Source organism: Candoia aspera, chromosome 1 (assembly GCF_035149785.1).
Source record: "Candoia aspera isolate rCanAsp1 chromosome 1, rCanAsp1.hap2, whole genome shotgun sequence".
NCBI lineage: Eukaryota > Metazoa > Chordata > Lepidosauria > Squamata > Boidae > Candoia > Candoia aspera.
The window spans coordinates 237,976,739-238,002,806 of NC_086153.1; the positions used below are offsets into that span (position 1 = coordinate 237,976,739).

Here is a 26,068-nt window from a genome sequence, read left to right on the forward strand (position 1 = left end):
TTTAAGACTTCTGCAAAAGGCATTTTATATGGTAGGTTTTTTCTCCCAGTTTAATCTGACTTGCACAACTGCAAAGATGATGGAATGTAAGGTTAGTTAGCATTAATTCACAAATAAAATAAAATAAATTGCTCAGAGCCTGGAAGTTAAATCCTAGCCTTCAATGTAAAACACCACCATGGCTATATTTGTATTAATTTTTGTCATTCTGCACTGTTAAATCTGGCCTTAGCACGCACACACAGGGAGGACCAAGTTTATTCTGCCCTAACCCATTTTTCTTGACAATGTACCTGAATGTAATCATAAACGACTATCCTGTAGTGTGGTTAACATTTTATTCTTTCATAAAGTGTTGTAGACCAAGAAGTACTGGTGCTTTTAAGACTTCTTTGGAGTTAATAAGATTTGCTGTGCACTCTCAGATTGTTATGTAAGTAGATAAACTGTTTGACTAGGAGCAAGCAAGAGGAAAGGAAACAAGATTTCCCAGTTAATAAGTCATCATCAGGAAGAGAGTTTTCCAGCTGGAACCCACTCATTGAGGTGGCACCGTTCCAGCAAGTCAGTGATGCTGAGGGATTTTTCCCCCATGTTTTTTTCATTCTTTTCTTTCTTGCCTATACTATCAAGTTATTATCCTGAATCAGTGCTACAGTAAAGCTGGGAATTGGAATAAGCATCAACAAAGGCTTGTTTCAATTTGTGCAACATTTTTTTTTTGAGGAGGCAGATGTTCCTGAGTCTGAAGGATCACAAGGTTTATTAGAAGATTATGGAAATAGAAACTTTCCTAGTACTGTATGCTCTTCCTCAACTTGGCAGCCCTCCAGATGAGTTGGCTGTGCAAATCCCACGGTCTCCAGACTTCATGAAAAGTTGCCATCCTAATACAAATGGGGAACACCAGGCTGGAAATGTTACACCAATGCATGTCTGAACGGCTGTTTAGTCTCCTATGTTCCACTTGTTGCTTTTGACCTTCATGCCTGGTACTTGATTTCTGTCAACACAGTGATGTGCAAAGATGTACATTGTACAGTTCTTTTAAATGAAAAGCTAATAGCTATTCTAAAATACGGTCAAAGTCAAAGCCAGGGAAAACTAGCATGGAGGCAAATTATGCTGACTGAAGCAATTGCCTCTCTTGTGCAAAAGCTCGCTCTGTGTGAGAAACTTCTCCCCCGAGTCCTTTAACGAGAGCAGTTACCTGGGGAAAGAGTTTTTTCCTAATATATTACATCATACTTTGTAAAAGAAAAAAAAGCATGGAGCCCATTGCTTTCTCTTTCCTCAGTGTGTGTCTGTTCGAAAGTCTTGAGTTTGTAGTATTAACAGATTTGAGGAGGCTGCTGCCCCCTCGGTGCAACTGTTCGCAATGGACTTCACTTACTCTCAGTACCGGTTCCTCAGGTGCAGGTTTCCATGAGTGAAAAGCAAAATAATCTTCCTCGCTGGCAGAAGGGCTCTCCTTAACTGTCAAAAGCAATAAAAATACTGTTATGAACCCTAAAGCTAGTTCTCCCTTCTGAAGAGCTGCTCTAAGCTACAATAAGAGTTTAAATCATGTCCCTCCTTTAGAAGTATCTAAGAATATTTGAATACTTCTGAACCCAGGACTGGACAACCTGCCTGTGCCCCCCCTAGAGTCCTCACAAATGCTGCTACCAAATAGTAATTTTGAATGGGACCAAAGGGTGACATCATTAAACAGTTAAAGGGTAATCCTGTTAACGTTTTGGAATATGGCTGCAAGCGTGCTACTCAAAGCCCAAGTGTAAACCTATGCCTGATTTAAAAATGTGCCGCCCTTATCTAGTGCCACCTAACAATGATGTGGCTGAATATATTCCTGCACACAATATCAGGTGGCTTTTACAATTTGTTCTCACTCTGCCCCCCACATTTATTTCTATTTTTTCCAAAAAGGATCAAGCAAACAGTAAACGGGGGGGGGGGGGATTTCATGTATTGGGACAAAGCATTGAAGGGAAAAATACTGCCTTAACAATTGGTGGAATCTAATGATATCTTTACACCTAGATTGGATAAGCCTATTCACAAATGCTTCTGACCTTGTAAAGTAGTAGTTGATCTGAAATATTTTCAGTGGAGTGTGTTTCCCTTTCTGACCTCTGAATACATGACTATATGTGTGCATTTTAAAAAATTGGAGCTCAGAGATGATACATGGAGGGGAGGGGGGAATGCCTGCTCCTAACATGCCCAGCACAGACAAGACATTCCCCTCATCCCATCTAGTGCCTGCTGTGACTGGAGGAGGAGGATCAGAATAGAGTAGATAGAGGTAATCTGGTTGATATTGTATATTTGGACTTCAAAAAAACTTTTGACAAGTCATCTCATGGACGGTTAACTGGTTAAAGGATAGCAAATGGTAAGAATAAGCAAAGACTAAGATGCTACTTCTAGAAGGACAAGGACTCTTGTGTTTTGTTTTGTTTTGTTCGGCTGAAATTGAGGCAATTACTGCAGTTTTGTAGAAGAATAGGGGATAGTAAACTAGGAAAATGGCATTTTAAAAATAAAATAAAAGCTGTTTCTTGCTAAGGAATAACTTGATTTAAAAATAAAAGTAAATATTTGATTTTGTGTCTGGTTTTTCTCGATTCATCAATTCATAATTTTTTTAGGTTTTGTAGGTATGCCATTTTGCAAAAATCCATCAGCAGTGTTAATCTAGGGCTGTGTGTACTGGAGGGTGAAGTTGGACTCTGAAACTGCTTTTGCATGGATTCCAAATTCCTTAAACAAAACCTATTTACTGAATATATCAATTTGGATGTGGCCAAGTCAGATACGTGGTCAATATATTTTCCATCAAAATCAACAAACATTCCTTTTCAGTAGAAGGAACACAGAAGATGCTATTCAAGGTTTCCTTTCAAAACTCTTTTTTTCCCTGTTTGTGAGATTTGTACTGTTGTAATTTACAAAGATAGACAAATCAGTAGTTTGGATTTGTTAAGAATCAACATAGCTGTAGTCTCTAATACCATGGATAATGAACAGTAATTTTTCCCCATAGACTGTACAAGTAAGAAAAGACAAAGATCTTGTCTCTCTAGTCAAATAGACTGTCTCTAGTCCCAACAAAAAACATCAAGGGAATATTTAGGTCAAATTTCCATAATTTTGCATTCTCCAGATATGTTGGGACTACAGCTTCCAGAATTCCCCATCATCAAGTCTGATTTTGATAATGAGAATGCTCATGCTGATTACATCAGGGATATAGCTGCTACTGCATCATCATACCCCACCCTCCTGTAATCCACATGCGTTGTGCTTCTGCTGCCATGATCCCTTGAAGCCGCATGTCTTCAGAATATTGAAAATTCTGCCAAATAGCCAGTCACAGAAAATTAGAAACATCGGAGGTAAATTCTAGGCAAAAATGGGTATGATCAAAAACAAAGATGGCAAGGACCTAACAGAAGAAGAAGAGATCAAGAAAAGGTGGCAAGAATATACGGAAGACCTGTATAGGAAGGATAACAATATCGGGGATAGCTTTGATGGTGTGGTCAGTGAGCTAGAGCCAGACATCCTGAAGAGTGAGATTGAGTGGGCCTTAAGAAGCATTGCTAATAACAAGGCAGCAGGAGATGACGGCATCCCAGCTGAATCATTCAAAATCTTGCAAGATAATGCTGTCAAGGTAATGCATGCTATATGCCAGCAAATTTGGAAAACACAAGAATGGCCATCAGATTGGAAAAAATCAATTTATATCCCCATATCAAAAAAGGGAAACACTAAAGAATGTTCAAACTATCAAACAGTGGCACTCATTTCACATGCCAGTAAGGTAATGCTCAAGATCCTGCAAGGGAGACTTCAGCAATTCATGGAGCGAGAATTGCCAGATATACAAGCTGGGCTTAGAAAAGGCAGAGGAACTAGGGACCAAATTGCCAATATCAGCTGGGTAACGGAAAAAGCCGGGGAGTTTCAGAAAAACAATCTATTTCTGTTTTATTGACTGTTCTAAAGCCTTTGTGTGGACCATAACAAATTGTGGCAAATTCGTAGCGGTATGGGGATACCAAGTCATCTTTTCTGCCTCCTGAGGGATCTGTATAACAGCCAAGTAGCAACAGTAAGAACAGGCCACGGAACAACAGACTGGTTTAAGATTGGGAAAGGAACACGGCAGGGCTGTATACTCTCAGACTACCTATTCAACTTGTACGCAGAACATATCATGTGACAAGCTGGGCTTGAGGAATCCAAGGCTGGAGTTAAAAGTCGCTGGAAGAAACATTAACAATCTCAGATATGCAGATGATACCACTTTGATGGCTGAAAGCGAAGAACTCAGGAGCCTTATGATGAAGGTGAAAGAAGAAAGTGCAAAAGCTGGCTTGCAGCTAAACCTCAAAAAAACCCAAAATTATGGCAACCAGCTTGATTGATAACTGGCAAATAGAGGGAGAAAATGTAGAAGCACTGAAAGACTTTGTATTTCTAGGTGCGAAGATTACTGCAGATGCTGACTGCAGTCAGGAAATCAGAAGACGCTTAATCCTTGGAAGAAGAGCAATGACAAATCTCAATAAAAGAGTTAAGAGCAGAGACATCACACTGACAACAAAGGTCCACATAGTTAAAGCAATGGTGTTCCCCGTGGTAACATATGGCCGCGAGAGCTGGACCATAAGGAAGGCTGAGAGAAGGAAGATAGATGCTTTTGAACTGTGGTGCTGGAGGAAAATTCTGAGAGTGCCTTGGACTGCAAGAAGATCAAATCAGTCCATCCTCCAGGAAATAAAGCCAGACTGCTCACTTGAGGGAATGATATTAAAGGCAAAACTGAAATACTGTGGCCATGTAATAAGACAGGACACCCTGGAGAAGATGCTGACGCTAGGGAGAGTGGAGGGCAAAAGGAAGAGGGGCCGACCAAGGGCAAGATGGATGGATGATATTCTAGAGGTGACGGACTCGTCCCTGGGGGAGCTGGAGATGTTGACGACCGACAGGAAGCTCTGGCGTGGGCTGGTCCATGAAGTCACGAAGAGTCGGAAGCGACTGAACAACAATTCTAGTCACAGGCCATGGAGTAGGGAGAGGGCCGTGGTTACTATTCAGATACAGTTACATAATACAGAGTCATGCTGAAACGGTAACTTATGTTATGTGCAAATGAATAAAAGAGACACAAAACTATTTTGAAATGAAGGTTTTAGAAAGAACGGTTCTCTGAAAGAGGAAGAAGAAAAGAAAGTTAATGATATCTACTTTCTTTGCCGATTTTCTGAACACAACGCCCCAAAAAGGCATTAGGCTCCATCACATGTATCTTCATGCAGTGAGTGGTTAGTTTAAACGTAGCTGCTTATGAATGGATAAGTTGTTCCATTCACTGCACGCACATTTATTATGGCTTCTCTGTACTAAGTGGTCTTTTTGACACATGTGACTCTACCATAGTCACACCTGAGAGGAAAGGCAGTTTTTTTTTGAACAAAACAAAAAAAGAGGCATAAAAATTGTTACATTCCCCATTTGTTTTGCTCTTGTTTCCGATGGACCCGCTACACCACATTTTGAAACTTGGTGAAGAATCTATGGAAAAGTGTCTTGTGTTCCTAAAATTAAAAAAAAAAAAGTTTATATAAAGTTCACTACTTTTCCAATAATTAGGAAAGAAAGAACATCCTGTTGCCAACTGTGGCAGTGTTAAATAATGGTTTCCTTAAGCATGGTCTATTACATAAATTACAATTGGCTAAGTTTGCACAATATACTAAGCCAATCTAGTAATGTTCAAGGAAGCCAAAACACATCTAATTATTAGAATTTCCTAAAAGTAAGGGTCTTCAACAATGGAATAGCCTGCTTCAGGACAGGATCAGCTGTCTTCATTGGCTGGTTGCAAGCTTGCCCTGGATGTTCATCTTTCAGAGATGGGCTGTTTGAAAATTCTGAAACAGGATTAAATTAATGCCTTCCATGGTGCCTATTATCATCTAGCACAGGGTTTCTCAACCAGGGTTCCACGAGAGGACACTAGAGGTTCCCTGGGAGATCACGATTTATTTAAAACATTATTTCAAATTTGGGCAACTTCACATTACAGAGGTAAGTTTCATTCTATAGTTTAAGAACACTGTTAATGCATATATGCAGGCCTACCATGAAACAAATACAATAATTTTGTAATTTCTGGCCTATATTTGAGCCTGAATGTGCAGGCTTCCCTGAGGCCTGAAAAATATTTCAAGGGTTCCTCCAGGGTCAAAAGGTTGAGAAAGGCTGCTATAGCAATATGACATAATATTTAGTGCATGCTTTCTGCTCTTTTTAACACAGCCAAATTGTATCTGTACTTTCCTTTGCAAAGACAGTTGTATTTTCTTTGCTGTACCTTGGGGTCAATGAAATCTTAGAGTACAAGGATTCATTGGTTTCTTCACTGTCATCACGAATGGGAAACTTGTCAACAGAAAGGTCCACGTTATCACTGTAGGCTGCTGCTGCTGCTGTAAATTGGTGGGGACTTTTGTATTGTGACACCACCTCAGAAAAAGCAAGTGAGAAAGTAGTTGTCATATCTCTGCTGCTTCTAACTTTTACACTGGCGTGCCACCTTTTTTCTAACATATTCAAAGATGATTTAAAGTATCAAGATAAAAAATATACAAACTTTAAGATGAGTTATATAAAAGCTCTTGGAACTCTTCAGAAGTTTATTATTATTTTATTTATTTTTAATCTCTCCTTATTTTATAAATAACTCAAGGCAGCGAACATACCTAATACTCCTCCCTCCTCCTATTTTCCCCACAACAACAACCCTGTGAGGTGGGTTGGGCTGAGAGAGTTCACTACTTTTCCAATAACTAGGAAAGAAAGAACATCCTGTTGCCAACTGTGGCAGAGTGACTGGCCCAAGGTCACCCAGCCGGCTTTCATGCCTAAGGAGGGACTAGAACTCTCAGTCTCCTGGTTTCTAGCCCAGCACCTTAACCACTAGACCAAACTGGACCTGACCTCAATTTTTCTTCTGCTTGCTTGCTTGCTTGCTTTATTTATTTATTTATTTTTCAAATTTCTATCACCACCCATCTCTCCCGAAAAGGGGACTCTTTTCCCCAAGTACCTAGTTTATACAGGTACAGATTCTTTTCCAACAATCATTCAAAGTACCAGCAGAGCTGGGACTGCTGAGGCCATAATAAAAGTGCCTGGTTGTGAAGAATATCTAACTGAGCCAGGCAGAAAGGTGGGAGTGACCATGTGAACAAGACAGCCTCTGTTATATTTGTTCTTCCTATTCAATAACCCCAGGGCTGGATTTATTGACCTCCCTGTGGATATAACAGAAAGTCTGGATTCACAGTTTCCATCCTTGCTTCCCATGGTGAGAAAAACAGTTCCTGTGGCTTGTTGCTGTGGCACTGACCCATAAAGGATGCCAGATTCTGATTGCATCAGGAGCCTCATCTGTCTGTACTCTGCTCTACTGGGCTCAGTAATCTAGGAGACAATTGGTATCAATGTCCAACTATCTCCTGCAGCAAATTCTGGTGATGCTGTTCCAGACATGGTGAGGAATGTAGCATGGCTTGAAAATGTGTTGCTATAGGAAATCCAGAAAGACTAGAAGTGCTGCACAGGGCTGTGACTTTGGAGGCTTCTTCCAAACTATGTCAATCTGATTCTCCCACTCTACCCCTGTAACTAAAACAGTGACAGGAGAGGAAATGAGAAAAGAGCCAATGCACCCTTTAAAAAAAAAATCAGTCCCAACTATGGCCTTGTCACGCTTTTTCAGGGAAGAGAATGTTTAGCCCTTTCTTTTAGCTGTGCTGAAGGAATTACAGCTTTTTTCAGTTTCAGGGAGGAGGACATTAATATGGGTACCAACCTTTCTAGCTACTTTTCCCATGAAGAAAATCTACATCAGATTCCCAGCAAAAGTTCCAAAGCCTGCTCAGCTTCAAATAAAGTTACCATTTGCCAATAGGGTATGCATTTGGATCTTCCCTCTCCATCCTCCTTACAGAGATGGCCAGAAACATGGCCAAGTGGCTCCCTATAAGCTGTTCTACAGGCCAGCAGAGGGTCCTGGAAGCACCTCTGTTATCTTGGTGAGCCACAACAGTCCTTTATTGCAGTTCTGAGTTTACCCTGATTTGTTTCCTAAGACTTGTCAGGAACTGCAACAGCTTCCATTTTAATAATCAGAAACCAACCAACCAACCAGACACAAAGCAGTGGCTACCTTTGCTTTCCAACTATTAGCCAAGACAACTCACCTGGCCATCACGATCACAAAGAGTGGTAAGGCAGTCAGGCCCCGCTCTGAAAAACTTCTGTGTGGTGGAAAATGAAGATGATTCACGAGCCAGGTTGGCCCCTGCAGCCCAAACCTATCAAACAGTACACGGGAATAAGGTGTATGATGATTAATGTATGCAACTAACTCGGTAGCTTCAAAACAAAACAAAAAAAACATGAATATCTGCAAACCCCATGAAAACCAAAACTATCTCTAGAGGCAATTTAGGGCAGGGGAATGGCGGGCTGGATTAATAAGTTAGCCCATCTGTGTCTCCTTTTTCCATAGTCTTAAATAGTAATCTTGCAAAAGCATTTTTAAAGTTTAAAAGGCTCTTTATCTTTGCATCGAATATGTCATCTGCCCTTTAGTATCTTGTTAGAGTATACAAATAGTATACTTTTTGACTGGAATAGTTGGAGCATGAGGATCAGCTGTGATCCTGCACTGCCTCCTGGCTGCTTCCTACTGGCCTGGAACCCCGTGGGCCAAGATATGCATAGGGAAGCATACATGTTAAGTATCACAACTGGGGAAGAGAAAGCAATGCCAGGCTCATAGGAAAGGTGGGCTTTGAAAAAGATATCCAGTGCATCTCCTGGGCATGATTCTGATGCAACCCTCTCTCTCAACACATTTCTGGTGTTTCTGCCCTCTCAAGGCTAACACAAATATGGACTTCATTGCTGCTAGATATGGTGATGGCCAACAACTTAGATGTCTTAAAATGGAAAATGGTTTCACAGAGGATAAGACAACAAACAGCTACTGGCCCTGATTATCTCCCCATCAAAGACAGTAAGACGCTGTATGCTGTCATGAATAAAAGGGTGCTCCCTGGGTCATCTGGTAGGCCACTGTGGGAAACAGAAGGTCGGACCAGATGGGCTTCTGATGTGGTCCATCAGAGTTCTTCTCTCGCAAGTAACAGAGCAAGGGCCTGGAGGAGAGGAAATGGAGCCACAGCAGCTGTTCCTCCCCCATTTCTGTACCTGCATATATCAGAGGCTCCAGCTCAGCAATAAAAGGAAGCAACTGGGAAGATGGTTCTACCCTATTTCCACATTTCCTTCAAACTATCAAGGCAAGCTCTTCCCTATTCATATCCATGTTTGGCACCAAAAGAGACCGAGTGAGCAAGGGAGCACCTTTCTTCACTAGTGGTTTTCAGGGTCACTAGAATGATCTGGTAGCCCCAGTTTTACCCTTGTCCCCAGTACACTAGCCTGGTTTCATTCCCAAGCCATGTGCATCCTCAACTCACTGGATTTCCATGTCAGAAAAGATCTGCCAGCATCAGCATGAGTGCAAAGAGTGCCAGGACATGGCATCTCTCTTGGTGGCCACAGCAAGGCTGAGTTCCGCTAAGGCCAGTTTGTGAGGAAAGGCATCTGACTGTATGAATCATGTTTTAGAAAGATTAGCACTGCCACCTGCTTCTGGAGAAAGCTTTCATTGTGCAATCAGTCTGCCTCATTCATAAAATTTTATGTTGGGCGCAGAATTTTATCATTTTCCATTTGCTACCCTTCCATATTTTCTCATCGCTTCTGATGCTTTTCTGTCCACAATAAGCCCACCCAAGAACAAGAAAAAAGAAATAGCTGCACATTGTTTTTTTGACTGGTACTTTAAAGAGCCCTTCGTCCGAAAGTGCTTATTCTTTGTATTAATGGGTGAGAAATTAAAATTGGGGGCTAATTGTGCAAAAGGTTCTGTGGGTTGTGTAATCTGGCTTTTGGCAGCAAGTGCTGTCCCAAGATACCCTGCACATTTTCCCACACACATAGGATCCTATCTGCATGTCAGCAAATCACGTGTAGCATTAGCAAATGAGAAGAATCCCTGTTGCTTACAGTGATGTGGTGCTGCGCAGGCAGAATAACATCCTTTGGAAAATGGTAGATAGAGACAGGATACCCTCCAACCCACTGCTGGATGATGTAGCCACTTAGGTCAACCTCCTTATTCAATAAACAGTTGAAGATTCTGATAAATTTGCCTTTACGGTGCACATTGACAATCCTCAGACAGCTGGCATCATCATGGCATCTAAAAGAAGAAGACAACAAGGAATGTGGATCAGATATAGATGGGTTAGGTATTAAAAACTTTTATTAAAAACCAATGCCATCTATGAGCATGTGGCTGATTACAATGGTGGTGCTTAGGGTATGACAGACCTTCCAGAAGAATCAGTAAAGACTGATAAAAAGTTAAAACTCTAACAGAATAGAAGAACAAAGCAAGCCAAGTGGTATGGTGGGAGAATCAAGGAACACTGCAGAAAATCAAGACTTTTCTCAAAGATCAGCTCCCTGAAGACAATTCTGGAATTAGATATAGGGTTCGGGGCCCAAGTGTAGTTAATACTAGTTGTGGAATTCTGCAGAGTCAATGCTATAAATATAGGGCACTTGCCAAATTATGACAGAGTAGACATCTTTAATTCAGGGTCCAACAGAAATGAGTTTATGTCATGGATGCACCTCCCCAAACTAGCCTGCCTTAAGTGCCAGCCCCTGGAAAGGCAGTTAACAACTGGATGGTACAGTCCTATCAAGCAGATAGCCAAGACCAGCCAGATGTTAATGGAACAGATGTTTCCTTCTTGCCTTCTCACCTGGTATTGCAGTTACCATATATCTTACTCAGTTGATTTGCAGAATGATGGGAGGGCTCCACAAGAGGTGCTGAATACTTGAAATATGAAATCCTGGGATTTTAATTTAAACTTTAGGGTGCATACAAATGCTTACATATACTGAATTAATAAAAGTAGATTTTGGAGGGAAGAGATGCTGAGACCGGTAGGTCAGATAAGTACACAGAAATCCAAATGCCCATGAGTCTGTCCACTGATGTAGAGGTTTTAATGGGGGTGGGTGGGGAGGGAGCACCACAAACAAACTGCATGGATGCTATGTTGCAGATTGACAAGCAATATGCAAAATAAGACTCATGTTTGAGTGCAGTCTGCAAAGTAGCCCAGAACAGATTGAAAAGCTGACTAGTTGCTATGAAGCAAGGTCCAATATATACTTATCTGTAAGTCTCATGGGTCTCCATGGGGTTTACCTCAATACACATACAGTACAACTGAGTACAACTGGCAAAGGAAAAGTAGTTTGTGGTTGCTTTACCAAATGTAATTGGGAATTTGCTTATTGCTCTGATATAGCTGACCTCGTCTTCTGGAACTAACACTACTATTGCTGGGTTGGAAAAAATATGTCCTGTCTCATGAGAATTTTACCTGGGGTCTGCTCCTGACCATGGACCCAGCCATCTTACAAGACCAGCAGTCAGATAGAGCTGTTGACCCCTAAAGGGCAAGAAATTCCAGTTCCTGCCCTTCTGGAAAACAGGTTGTTCTTCCCTCTTGTTTCAAGTCAAGCTAGAATGCACTTTCCATGCACTTTTCAGCCCGCCTGCCTGCCCTGCTTGCCAGCCTCAGCCCAGCTTGCCCTCTTATTTGGTAAGCATTGCTCAGGGAGAAGATCACAGGATGTGCAGTGGGGAAAGAGGCAACAGGGCCAAGAGTAAGCCCAGGAAGAAGTAGCAGCAACTATCAAAGCATGCTGGTGCTCAAAGCACTGTATGGAAAAGCAAAGTTTCAAAGCAATAATAGTTGTTTTTATAAGAAGGATGGTGATAAACCAGTGCAAGCAAACATGCCAAATGTATTTTCAATCAGCTAATAACAAGGACAAAGGTGGGGGGGACATGAGTGGGCTTTAAAGGGCCTCAGGGGTGACTTGCAAATGGAATGGAGAGTTGTGAACTCAAAGCTTTTGTTGCACAACTGCTCACAGATATGCGGTGAATGCCATATCCTGAGTGTTCTACAGTATATGCTGGGAATGCCATATAAATGGCAGCATGTGCATCACACAGGAACATTGTTGATAAATGGCTAAAAAAAAATCCTCTTTACTCTGATGAAACAATAATAATAGCAATACTTCCATGACAGCTGAACTCTGCGGCACTCACTGTTTGCTTTCCTGTAGAAAGGGCGTGTGCACCAAGTGGGGGCATACTTCCTCCTCTGACAGCTGTCCAGGAGAAGAACCAAGCTGAGGGAGCTTCCAAGGATCCAGGGTGGGAACCAAATCTGTGATTGGGAAAGTGAAAACACAATCCTTATGTGACCCATTAATCTTTGCCAGTAAAACTTCAGAGAAAATGGTATTGTCACTTTGGTTAGACACTGAACAGTGGTGAGACTAGCAAGATTAGATTTCTACACTGATGGAAGTCTTCATGATCTTTTTATGACTTTTCATGTAATTTCATATAATTACAGTTTGGAGAGAGAAATCCAAGTTTTTGTTTTCCTTCCACCTTCTTCTTCTGCTCTGAAAGAGGATGTAGTATTCAATATAACAGTTAAAAAACGTTTAAGATGAATATTCTAAATTGTATGGTAATCTGGAAGGTTACAGCAGGGCTGAAAAATAACTACATATCATGCAAATTAGTAGGATTGCCCTGGAAGCCGGGAAATTAATTTGGGTGCTAGAATCCAGGTGCCCAGGGTGATAATTGAAAGCAATCAGTAGACAAAACAGGGTCCTGGGATATTAACATTAATAGAAGGAAATGAAAGTAAATAAAGGGTCATCTTACCAGACAGTGTAGAGCTTGCAAGGAAATTACAGACCTCCCAAAGGGAGGTGGGATTGTTTGGAGGAGTTGAAGACACCAAATTTAGGATTTGGGAAAAGTATAAAAGCTGTGAAGATGTGGGTGCAAGGGATATCTTTTTAAATCGATATTTAATTTTTACTGTTTTAAAATTGCTTGTAAACCACCTGGAGTCATTGTTGAGATGGGCGGTGGAAAAATGTGATTGATAAATAAATAAATAAATAAATAAATAAATAAATAAATGTCAGCTGGGCACTAACAGATAGAGAGAAGCAGAAGAATTGTAAGCCTTCTAGATTGTGCTAGATTCATACATAATTACCATTTTTGAAGGCAATGACCAATCAGGCAATTCTTTAGGTCAAAAGGTTTTGAGCAAATTAGGCAAAATTGTGTTGCAATTTTTCATGGTGAATTTTGCTGTTGGCATATTATCCTTATTTCCTAAAAAATATCAATTAGTGCAACATAAGACTTTGTTTCTATTTCTTTGGTTAACTGCCAGGTTTCTTATCACAAAACACTGGCAAATGAAAATACACCTTTAGTTGAATCAGTGTTATTAAAGAGGTTGGGAAATTGCCCTGGATACAAATTAGCAGAACAAACAGGTTAGAATTTCTTTCTAAGTGATTTCCAAGTTTTTGTTTTCTATTTGCTTTTGATATTTATCCCTGGTGTTTTACAAAAATCATACAACATAAATTAAAACATCCACGGTAAGCCTCAAACACCTACCCCAGAACAATAACAACAAAGAAAAAGTGCATGTGTACTTTATATGTATACGTATTATTAAGTTTGTAATCTCTCTCTTTCCCTTTTCCCTTTCTTTTTTTTGATTTCTGGATTACTAAAATTGGCCATTACATTGTTGTTGTTGTTTATTCGTTTAGTCGCTTCCGACTCTTCGTGACTTCATGGACCAGCCCACGCCAGAGCTTCCTGTCGGTCGTCAACACCCCCAGCTCCCCCAGGGACAAGTCCGTCACCTCTAGAATATCATCCATCCATCTTGCCCTTGGTCGGCCCCTCTTCCTTTTGCCCTCCACTCTCCCTAGCATCAGCATCTTCTCCAGGGTGTCCTGTCTTCTCATTATGTGGCCAAAGTATTTCAGTTTTGCCTTGAATATCATTCCCTCAAGTGAGCAGTCTGGCTTTATTTCCTGGAGGATGGACTGGTTTGATCTTCTTGCAGTCCAAGGCACTCTCAGAATTTTCCTCCAACACCACAGTTCAAAAGCATGGCCATTACATTAAAAAAAAACTATATTATTCATTACACTATTTGTTCAGTAACTGGACAGCTTTTCAAGGCACTTCATGAAAAGGTGGCCTAATGTGACTCCTTGAAATTGGAGCAAGCAGTCAACAGTTCTGTCAATTTCATGAAGAGATGTGGACAGGAGCCTCTCTTCATTTACTATAACTTCTGAGAATTGCATTTAAATTAAATTACATTTTAAATTACATTTTAAATTAAATTATTCAGTTTGGTATGGCCGCCCATTCCATTAGACTCTGAATTATTGTTGCTTTAAGAATGGTTATGCAGGTAATCATAACTTAGAAAGAGGTTTTTAATTGGAATTTTCTCATATGTTTTCCTTTTGCTGATATCTGTAAGAGTCTACAGTAGCATTTCATTCCAATATACAGTTTCCCACTAGGCACAAGATGCTATCCCAACCCATTTTTTTCTCATGCTATCCTTCCTCAATAGTCATGTTTCCCAGACTCTCTTTATGATATGCTATCAAATTACACATACAAACTTACAACTTAGAGCTGTGTTGCAACACATCCCCCCACCTCCTTTTGTTGCAGGCAAGAGAGAGGTTGGAGCCACTTTTTAGGGCATTTTTGACTGTGCAGCATTTTCAACCTTCAGGGAATTTCGCTCAAGTGGTAGATGAGTCCATCTTCATTCATTCCACAATATGTTCCATTGGACCAGAATTCAAAATGACAAGAGTTGATAGAGGCCATCTAACCAATTGGTCCCAACTTTTGTTCAGCAAAGGAATTCAATTTAATGTGCTGCCAACAGATGGATCTCCAAACTCTATTTGATCACATCCAGCTCAGGAGAGCCTACCACCTCTCTTATTAGTTCTACTATCAAACTGCTCTTATTATTAAAAATTTAGAAAGTTTCTGATAATATTCAACTGGAATCTACTTCCTATAATCTAATATAGTTCTATGCCCTGCACTCTAGGGCAACAGAAAAGAGGAGCTGACTTTCTTCTGTGGGGCATCTTTTCCCATGCTTGAAAGCTGCTGCTATCATATTTTCCCCCCTTTGTTGTTTCTTAAGGTTAAACAAAGGTCATCCAGTCTATCCTCATAAGGTATAATTTTCAGTCCCCTGATCATCCTAATTTCCTTTCTCTGCACCTGTTCCATTTTCTCTGAATCTTTCTTAACAGGTTGTGCTCCATATTGAACACAATACTCCAGATGGTATCCTAGCAATGCAAAATACAGTGGAAATATTATATACTGTGAATTGGAAAGTATGTTTCTATTGATGCAGCCTAAAATTGCATTTGCTTTATTAGCAGCTGTGTCACACTGTTAGTCCATATTCAGTATGTGATCAACATGAGTTCCAAAACCTTTCATATAACATGCCCAGTATGCCCTCCTCTTTGCCTATCCATTTGCCCGATTCAAGGTAGTGGTACTTAGGTTTTTAAGTGAAAAAATGAAAAATGTATTAAAATGTATTGTTCCTTTCAGCCAAATTCTCCAACCTCTCAAGATAATTTTCAACTGTAAATTTGATAAGGATGTACTCCATCTTTCTGTCTAAATCACTTATAAAAAATACTGAAGCATACCAGGCCCATGGCTGAATCCAATGATTCTCTACTTAATATTTCAAATCCAGTTAGAAAAAGAACAATTAATTAGCATTCTTTGAGTATGATTTTCAAGCCAGTTGTGGAACTACCTAATAGACATGCTGTCCAGCCCATGCTTAACTAGATTATTAATCATAATGTTAAAAGGCAATTTTTTGAACATTTCACTGAAATCAGGATATACTATGCCACAGTATTCCCACAATATACTATGGAAGTTAGCAAACAAAAAGGGAAATAAAGTTTGTTCATGAGAAGTCTTCGGTGAATCCAGTAATCACTGCACTCTTTTCGAGGTTCTTTTATATGGGATGAGAGACTCTTTTATTTGGGAATATCCTGAATTATTTATCTGAATCAATTCAACACCAACATGTGAGGATGGTTTGGGATATTTATCCTTTCTCATCTGCACAGGTTGTGTACTCTGCACAATGATTTCCCAGTTTTGCATGAGAGTAAATCAGGGTGGGAAGATTATTTCATAATCCTGGTCAAGATGGGAGGTACAATTCACCATTCTCTGGTTTTGTGTTTTAAAGCTAGAGCTGAGTGGGGCTCAGGTGAAGACATGGCTGTTTCATCTTTGCCGCCCTTACCGACTGCAGTCGTTTATTTATACCAGAGATGGAACAAATCAAGAAACTGGCCTGGATTAGAGGGGGTGCTGTGGTTATGTGGGTGCTGCACGTCTGACTCAGCCAGGCAACAGGGGCCCCACTGGAAAAGGGGAGAAGTTGCACCTACGTTTCTGTCCAGGAACTCTGCCCTCCAGGGAAGGCAGGGTTGAAGAAGATGCTGTCATCTTGCTCTCAGAGAAGGTGAACTCTGACTTCAGAGAAGTGAGGATGGCTTGCGAGGACAGTTCGGAGGGAAGTTTGCTCTCTGTTCTTGAGCTGTGGGGACAGAGAGAGCTCTGCATGAATACTGGGGCTTATCCTGCATGTAAAGCAAAAATTAGATAGCAATGGATTTCTATCTGCTCATGAGAAAGACAGAAAGCCAGTTGTAGTTGTAGTAGAGAAACCTGGCATCAGGTTATCTTAAAGAAAAACTTCAGTTATATCAGGCCCCCCACAACCATGGTGGGGTGGTGGTGGTGGGAGAGATCCTGCTCTTTGTGCTGTGGGACTTGCCAACTTCATGGTGACTTGGAGGCCGGCCTTCTTTAGGGCAATCCCTGTCCTTTAACGTGACTTCTCCTCTGCTGTATGTTGGGATCCAGTACTGACTTCAGTCCTTTAAAATCCTTTTCAAACATGTTTATTCTGAAATATTTTCATGATTATGGTAAACTGCTTCAGGATACACACACACACACCGTACATTCACTTGGGATAGAAATACAGTAGTTCAAGTAAATACATTTCATGCCAGTCCCAATCCAGTCCATACAGAATAAGGTGGTGACCTTGCTGCAATAGTCATAGCCCATTCGTTTGTCTTTCTACAGCCTTCCATGATCAGAAAGCTCAGGTTCAGACTCTTCTATAGTTTCAGCATTGTCCAGCACAGAAGCCCCGGCCTTCAGAAAGCATCAGGAATCTTTAGAATCAGCAGAAACAAAGGATGGAACTAAGGAATCACCTGTTCTTCGGTCTTCTTAAGTCCTCAGTTGAGTTTAAGGTGTGTACTATGGATTACTGAAGCCTATACAGTAGTTTTCTCCACTGAGCTCTCCTAGGTCCTGATGATACTTTATCTTCCAGAGGCCAAACCTGATGTGTGCCTTTGCTGTAAATACCTGCTCTCAGTTATCTTCCTTAAGGTGCTCAGGCAGGCCAGGCCACATCAGAGCTGCCAAGCCCCATGACTAAGCTTTGAGACTAGTTGTGGGCACTGCTCTCTCCTATTCCTTCCTGAAGGTAGCAGAGAGGGAAGAAATGCATCCCAGGTGATGTACATTTTGTTTCCTGAGGCAGCCATTTTGCATGAAAGCTCGCAGCACTGTCTCCAATTTCCCAATATGTTCATTGGGCCAAACCATTGGACATTTTATAATATTGGAATAACATTATTGGCATATCTCGAAGAGCTTTGTAAAGGTAAGGACTCCCTCTGCTGATGGATAGCCTTTGGGTCTAATAGAGGTTTTCATCAGGCAAGAGAGAGAAACAGGTGTCAACATCTTCCCTTTCCTGTCCCCTGAAGTCTTCTGCACCCCATAATCTGCTTCAAAAGTTAAAAGATCCTTTGAAAAAATTGTGTGTGTGTGTGGAAAGCAAATTGTGTGGAACCACAGGAGAAAGAGAAAAACTGCCTTTCTTCTTGTACCAGTGGTAAGTCTTCATAATATTCAAGAGCCTTCCATCAGCAGAGTGTTCAACCCAAACTAAATGTGATCATTTTAGTATGGACTAATAGCATTCTGGTACTTTAAAAGAAATGGGTTGGGGAAACAGCATCCTGGCCAGAATAAGCAATTTTCATGTAGCACAATATAAAGCCACAGCCTCTTTAGAGACAGACAGCTTTATTTCACCTCTTTCTACAGAATTGTTCCTGAATTTTTTTCTCCAAATTTATATCTGACTTGCTTTCCATATAGGGAGAAATGTGGAAGTGCAGAATGTGTGTGTGTGAGTGAGACAGAGAGAGAGAGAGAGAGAGAGAGAAGAAAATTGAGAGGAAAAAAAAATATAAAGAGAAGGGAATCTGGCCATTTGGGTCCCTGAAAAAAAAAGTTGTCTGCACTAAATTAGGCAAAGGGCAATAGCTGCTCCGTAACTACTGATAACCAACCAAGTATAGTCAAAGCCAGAATGAAGGTTTGAGAATGGATATAAGTTTATCAGGAGAGGAGGGGCTCCTTAGAAGCTAATCCATATTATTATCTATGAATGAAGAGTAGGAAAAGCATTCCCAATCTGGTGCCCCAACCCTGAAGGACTACAATTCCTATTAGCCTCAGACATGTTGTAGTCAGGTACACCCGGAGATCACTAGGTTTTTACCCCAGTAAGAGATCTGGGGAAATTATCTCAATTGAATCAAGGCTTTGTGAACATTTTAACATAGGTCTCTCCCCATGTCTCCCTCTGCCTGTCCGATTTGATCTGGCACAGCTGGTGGGCTCTGGGTTCCTTCAATTCAACAATGCCATCTATTAGGACCCCGGAAGTGTCTCTCCTCTGTCATAGCACCTGCCCTCTGGAATGAGGTTCCCCCCGAGATCAGGATGGCCCCCACCTACTGGTATTCAAAGGGGCTTGAAGACCTGGCTCTTTGCCCAGGCCTTTAGCAAGGGTGAGTGAAGTCCTCTTAGATCATTTGAGTGTGTTTCTTTTTTCCATTGCAATCCAGTTTCTGTCATCTTTGCTACCTTTTATTCTTTCTTTTTGTTTCTTATTGTATATTTTTAAAGTTTTTACTTGTGAGTAACAAGTTTTTACTTTAAGTTTTTACTTGTGAGAACAGACCATGGAACAATGGACTGGTTCAAGATTGGGAAAGGAGTACGGCAGGGCTGTATACGCTCACCCTACCTATTCAACTTGTACGCAGAACACATCATGTGACAAGCTGGGCTTGATGAATCCAAGGCTGAGGTTAAAATCACTGGAAGAAACATTAACAATCTCAGATATGCAGATGATACCACTTGGATGGCTGAAAGCGGGGAAGAACTGAGGAGCCTTATGATGAAGGTGAAAGAAGAAAGTGCAAAAGCTGGGTTGAAGTTAAACCTCAAAAAAAAAACCCCAAGATTATGGCAACCAGCTTGATTGATAACTGGCAAATAGAGGGAGAAAATGTAGAGGCAGTGACAGACTTTGTATTTCTAGGCACAAAGATTACTGCAGATGCTGACTGCAGCCAGGAAATCAGAAGACATTTAATTCTTGGGAGGAGAGCAATGACAAATCTTGATAAAATAGTTAAGAGCAGAGACATCACACTGACAACAAAGGTCCGCATAGTTAAAGCAATGGTGTTCCCCATAGTAATATATGGCTGCGAGAGCTGGACCATAAGGAAGGCTGAGAGAAGGAAGATAGATGCTTTTGAACTGTGGTGTTGGAGGAAAATTCTGAGAGTGCCCTGGACTGCAAGATCAAACCAGTCCATACTCTAGGAAATAAACTGCTCACTTGAGGGAATGATATTAAAGGCAAAGCTGAAGTACTTTGGCCACATAGTGAGAAGACAGGATACCCTGGAGAAGATGCTGATGCTGGGGAAATTGGAAGGCAAAAGGAAGAGGGGCCGACCAAGGACAAGATGGATGGATGATATTCTAGAGGTGACGGACTCGACCTTGGGGGAGCTGAGGGTGTTGATGACCGACAGGAAGCTCTGGTATGGGCTGGTCCACAAAGTCACGAATAGTCGGAAGTGACTAGACAAATAAACAACAAAACTTGTGAGTTGCCCGGAGTCATTGGGAGTTGGGTGGCATATATATTATAATAATAATATGTACAAGAAGAGAGGTTGCTTCTGTCTTTACTCAACCTTTAGTTTAAAGGAGAAAGGCTTTAACAATGAAAACAAAAAGCTTTTAAAACCCCATAGTGACCACTGCACTCTCTCTTCCAACTTGACAATCGTGGTCTCTCTGATATGAATAGGGTAGGCAGGCAGATAAAGGGGCCAAGTTTCTTTAGGAGATAAAGTTCCGCAAAACTACCATGTTAAGCTGTGTGAACAAAGCTTAGCCAATATACTACTCTACTTGTGAGTAAACATCTCCACCTGCCTTTTAAGCACAACCTTGTAAAGGATAGTGTTGCAAGTGATGTATGTGCTTACAGTATATACAGAGCCAGAAAATAAGTCTTGGTTTTCCTTTAGCAAAACACAGAAGTTCAAAATCAGGAGACCATCTAAATGATGCCCCACTTTTCTTGGGTATGTTCTTAAGCAAACATTTTGGTACAACTTCCTTCAGAGCTTAATTCCACCATTATCTCTCTGGTCCCTTTTCTCTGAAAGCTTGTACACTTCAGTTACCTCTCTTGTGAACTCTCTTCTGGATTACCATCAATGTTTAATGTTGAGTTATCTGCAACAGACATTAACCTGCTGATTATTTCTTCTTTGTCTTCACTATTCATGGAGCCAAACTGAAACAAACAAACAAAAATGGATAATAGCATACTAGAATAATAACAAGCAATCTACTGAATGTGTACATATGTGTCAGTATGCATGTGTAACTAGCACACAGTGTATTTTTTCACATGCACACACACACCAGCAGACACAATGCTGACAGATCAAAACTCCTTCAATACCAGAGTGAGGAATAATAAATGGTAGAAGGCAATGTAACAGGTATTAACTAAATGGGAACAGACCAGACCTGGTAGAATTATCACCTTTTCACAATCTATGAAGTAGCTGAGCAGCATGGTTACAGGAAAATGTCCAGCATACATTTTAATATGTTTTGCATCTAAAACAACCCCCACAACAAAAATCTGCATGGAGTAACATCCCTCTGATTTAAGGAATGTTGCTCTGGGCTCCAACATTTGACAGATGACGATTGGAGAAAAACCACAACACGTATTTCACACAACGGAAGACAAGGAGTGGGCAATTTTTCCCAGGTTGGAAGGTGCAACTCACTCCCCTGACAGCTGGAGGGCTGCAGAAGGGTAGCAGCACTGAATGGAGAGGGACTGAATTTATAGCCATTTTTTTTTCTAAAAAAGACTGATAGTGCAGCCATCAGATTTTAAGTGAAGATCCTGGAGGACGAAAGATGGCATTGCTCGGGGCTGCATGCACTGCATAGATTTGGAGTAGAAATGGGTTGAACACCAACCACATATTTTTGCTAGATTTTTAACCACCTTGTCTTATGAAGAATACCTGGACGTTCAAGAGCCTGCAAGTACCTTGTGAACTTTCAGCTGACCTAATAAAATTATTGCTTCAGGATTAATTTTGAGTTTTGTTTTCCTAATTGATGCCCCATATCCTTTTATCCTCAAACCTGTTATTTCCTCAAATCTAACTCAATTTATTACCTCACCCAACCGAAAGAGTTACTGACCTTATGAAAGGCATCAACAAAGCTGGTGCGTTTTGGAATTCTCCGAAGCATTACATTACTTGTGTCTTCTGTCATCTTCTGTCCTACCTCTGACCATAGCTATGCAAGAAAGGAAATGTTGTACAGTATTAGAGCTTGTTATCCATCAAATTAGTATTCATTCATTTATTTATGATCTACTTCTCCACCTTTATTTGTTGAATGTGATGGCTGGAAGATTCCCAAATCAAGTAGACAGGCAGTGGCAAAACCACATTGCTCAGGTGAGCTGGATCCTAAAGTGATCTCTTCTTGCCTTGGATAAACCACCAAAGGCTGATGTACCTTCCGCCCCTTTATAGCCAAATAGGTTTACTAGAAGCTCTGGAGCTGAAGGTTCCAAGAGCTATTTGCTAGATTCCCTAAAAATTGATATGACGTGGTAAGTTTGAGTAAGAGAGAGAAGGCACCAGGAAGATTAGGGGAGCAGGTGGGATAGGCATGTGTTTCCTGCTTGAGTTCCCAGTCAGGGGAAGGGGAGATAGGGAAGGCATTGGGAAGGTCAGACAGGCCAGTGGGCAGTGTGTCCACATAGTGCCAGTGGCTGAATTGAAGAAGGGAGGCTGGGAAGGTCAAGCAAGGGGACAGTGGAGAGTGGTGACATCTGAGTTGAGAAAGGACACTGGGAAGGCCCTGGGAAGTTGAGGCAGGTGTGAGGAGTGCTGGGTAGTGCTGCAAAGGAGAGAGAGGGAGAAAGGTGTTGGGAAGATCGATCAATTTTGCTGCTAGAACTGCTGGAGAAAAACACTCCCACGGTCCCTGGTGGTGAGAATGGCATTGCTTGGAGGGCTGTCAAAAAAAGGACTTTTTTCTTTGCAGTTGACCTCCGGGAAGGGAAATTAAAAAGATTCCTGGGGTGTGGGCGATCTTCAGCTTTACTGCCCTTGGAAGCAGTTTTCCTACTACAAACATCCTTGCACACTTGAACAAGGGAACTAAGATGTTGAATATTGTAAGGTTTTAAAAATGGAAGGACTATCAACTCCCTAAAAATGTATCAGTCCAGAATTCCAAGTCTTTTTGTGGTGGGAAAAGTCCTTCCCATTGCAACAGTGTTATTAAAGGTATTTGGGCAAGATACCAATTTGGAGTTGATCTTTAGAAGATTATTCCACAAATGAAGGCTGTGTTTCAGATTAGTGTTAGAATCCCTCACTAGCAATAACGGAAATCTAAATAACTTGTACCTCATGAAATATAGCAAGGCACTGTATGCTGACCAGCCATATACTGGCTATTACTGATGGAGCCTTAACAGTTCTCTGGAGGCACAGCTTGTGGGCTTTGTTTGGCTTCTCAGGTCTACACTTTGGACATCATACCTTCTCTAGGCTATCTGAATCTATGTCTAGCTGCCAAAATAATTAATAATTCAAGTATAATATAAACTACTGTCACTTAATAGTCTCAGTGGCCTGAAGAAGAGCCAGCTCTTGCATTATTAGATGGAAACATTATTGTCTTAGGACAAGGGAACTGACTAAGCAGTCTTCTGCATTTTGGAGCCTGCATGTTATTCCATTGGAAAGGGGGACAATGACTCATCATCCAAAAGGCTTTTAGAATGACTGGTTGACCCAGATACTTTTTTCCCTTTCTTTTTTCAAAACAGGTTTTATAAAAACACAAGGAGGACCCTACTGTTTGACATCATAACTTTTCATCTATGTATCCAAGATTCTGTTCTCTCTATAGGAATGAATCCACTTTGGAGTGAAATGCCACCAGTATGCTGATGCCACCCAACTCTATTGTTTTTTGCCAAGTAACACAAGAAAGTGACTGATATTTGTGGACATTTCCTGAGTCTGATCATGGGCTGAAGAAGAGTGAAGAAGCTGAGCTTAAATCCAGACAAAGTGGGATTTAGCCACAACTACGAGGACCCATCATAAGTACCCTTCATTCAGTGCTGTTGTAACTATGAACAGTCACTGAATGAGTAGCCGTTCAATGAGGACTACCTGTAGTTTCATTCTTCCATGTTTCATTCTTTCAAATTAAGGAATGCCTTTTCTTTAGAGCTACATTTTAGTAAAGGTGTTGAGATACATGTCTTCACATTTTATTCTTAATTTACTCTTAGTATTTTTTACTAGGGTTTTAATCTTTTAAAGATGGTTTTATTGACTATTTTGGCATTTTGTTCATTGCCTTGCTAACTTCCAACAGAAGGCAGCATAGAAAACAAATAAATAAAGAATCCAGCATTTTATTTCCCATAGGGTGATCTACAATATTTTAATTAAGACACAGACACACTTTATTAACAGCAAAGTTTATTCACAGTGCTGGGTGGGAGAGATTGTGATTCATTAAGCTCCCCCCCTGCCCCCCATGAAGTAGGGGCATACTCAAACCAGCTCTCCTTGATACGTAGATGAGCCATTTCAATTGCAATGGCCTCCATGATACCCAAGAGTGCTAGTAAATCAGCACATGAGAAATCTTAGAATAAAAACACTTCTCTTGTTGTTGAAACACTGACTACTCTTTTAATAAATAGATTGTAGATCAATGTTCCCTTTAATTTCTGACATGCTGTGTGCAGAAAATAATTGTTTCGTGTAGCTTTTCCCAGACCAAGTACAAATGTGTGCACCACAATATGAGCATACAAGTAAATTGCAAATATAAATATGAAAGCAATTGTAGTTTTATTTCTGCTTAATTTCAAATGTATTTCTTTGTTATACAGCCACCTATCTTAAATACAATAATCATCGGTGGTTCACAACAAAACCAATAAAACCAACAATAATACTGTCATGTCACCCATACCAGAAACAGCACAATTCCCTCCCGTTGTGCTCCAACTGATAATTGCAATCAATATTTTGTAAGCATTTAAAACTGTTTCTTTTGGGGGTGGTGGGGAATTTGGAAAGAAAAGCATTATACCTAATGCTGTTAGACTGCTTTCTCTCTTTCATTCTTTCCCCATACTTTCCTTCTTCTCTGGATATATTCTGAACTTCCTTAAACTTTCATTATTATTAATTTTAAAATTGAAATTTTTATAAAGTTAATAATGATCATGGAACTTGTGAGGCCCAAAACTCAACAGATATTAATTAACCTTTTTTGGAGGGAGGAGGGAAATTAAACACTGGCAACGAAGCTATTTATAGTCAAGGCTATGGTTTTCCCACTACAGATGCCATGCAAGCTAGATCATCAGAAAGACTCAGTGAAGAAAAATGGAAGCCTCTGAATTGTACTGAAGAAATTGATAGAGAAACAAATTACTGAATAGGAGATGAAGCAAAACCATATTTCATTATGATGGTCACCATTTTATACATAGTTAAAACAGCATTAGATAAATACCCAGAGGATAGATCTAACTAGTTGAATTGGCTCGAGCTGTTTGCTTTTGAATATAAATTGCTGGGGAAAACAGTGGAAGAGGATGCTTATTTTCCAGAAATATCTTTTGAGTTGGTTGTTGTGGGAAACAGATGCCTGTATGAGATGGTGGGTGCAGTTGTTTAGTTGTTCAGTGGCTTCTGCCTCTTTGTGCCTTGATGGACATCAGTAACTGTTTATTTGAGTTCTTCAGAGGAGGTAGGAATGGGGTGAGAGACAGAAAGTGGCAAAAAAGACCAAGGGCAAAGTTACTGCTGCTGTAACCAAATTATAAAATCTGGTGGAATTCATTATACTGTATTTTCTATTAGTATTAATAATCTTACTTGTTCCAGTGGTTTTGTGACTGGATTCATTTCCTTTTGGGGGGCTTGTTTAGAAAGAACAAAAATTATTTGGCCATAAACATTTGTAATCATGCAAGTTATAGATTAAATGAGAGCATCCATGGATGATGTGTCTGTATGCGAATGCTATATAATCTAGAATCTTCAGAGTTGTTCACTCTATACTAGAAAGGGACAAGGGAGGGTAAGGAGCCAACATTTGACAAGCAATGTGTGACCTCTAATGGTCATAGGCTGCAATTGCACCCTGGCCTTTAGTGTTGATGGATGGAACTTTAGATCCAGGCTGTGTGATACTACATTGCGGGAAAAGGAAGATTTAGCAACAGTAGTAGAAAACCAGAGACTGTTTGAACAAAAGGGGAAGAAGAGAGGGAGAGAGAGAGGGGGGGAGAATAATTTACCTTGAAGAATGCATACCAGATCATGAAAGATTTAAAACAAGCTGAACTGAGTCGTAGAATCGCACTTATTC

The 26,068-nt window shown here is 40.6% G+C and overlaps 1 protein-coding gene across 1 annotated transcript in view; it reads right to left on the bottom strand.

Annotated features, from left to right (window-relative positions):
- LMNTD2 (lamin tail domain containing 2) overlaps positions 1 to 26,068 on the bottom strand; it is an 80,981-nt gene that overhangs the window by 1,319 nt on the left and 53,594 nt on the right. The window contains exons 6-14 of the mRNA XM_063317788.1: positions 21,818 to 21,937; positions 20,788 to 20,900; positions 16,582 to 16,730; positions 12,308 to 12,524; positions 10,168 to 10,363; positions 8,289 to 8,402; positions 6,395 to 6,546; positions 5,524 to 5,615; positions 1,394 to 1,476 (exon numbers count right to left, since the gene is read on the bottom strand). Of these exons, the coding sequence (XP_063173858.1) occupies positions 1,394 to 1,476; positions 5,524 to 5,615; positions 6,395 to 6,546; positions 8,289 to 8,402; positions 10,168 to 10,363; positions 12,308 to 12,524; positions 16,582 to 16,730; positions 20,788 to 20,900; positions 21,818 to 21,937 (1,236 nt within the window). The remainder of the gene's footprint in view (positions 1 to 1,393; positions 1,477 to 5,523; positions 5,616 to 6,394; positions 6,547 to 8,288; positions 8,403 to 10,167; positions 10,364 to 12,307; positions 12,525 to 16,581; positions 16,731 to 20,787; positions 20,901 to 21,817; positions 21,938 to 26,068) is intronic.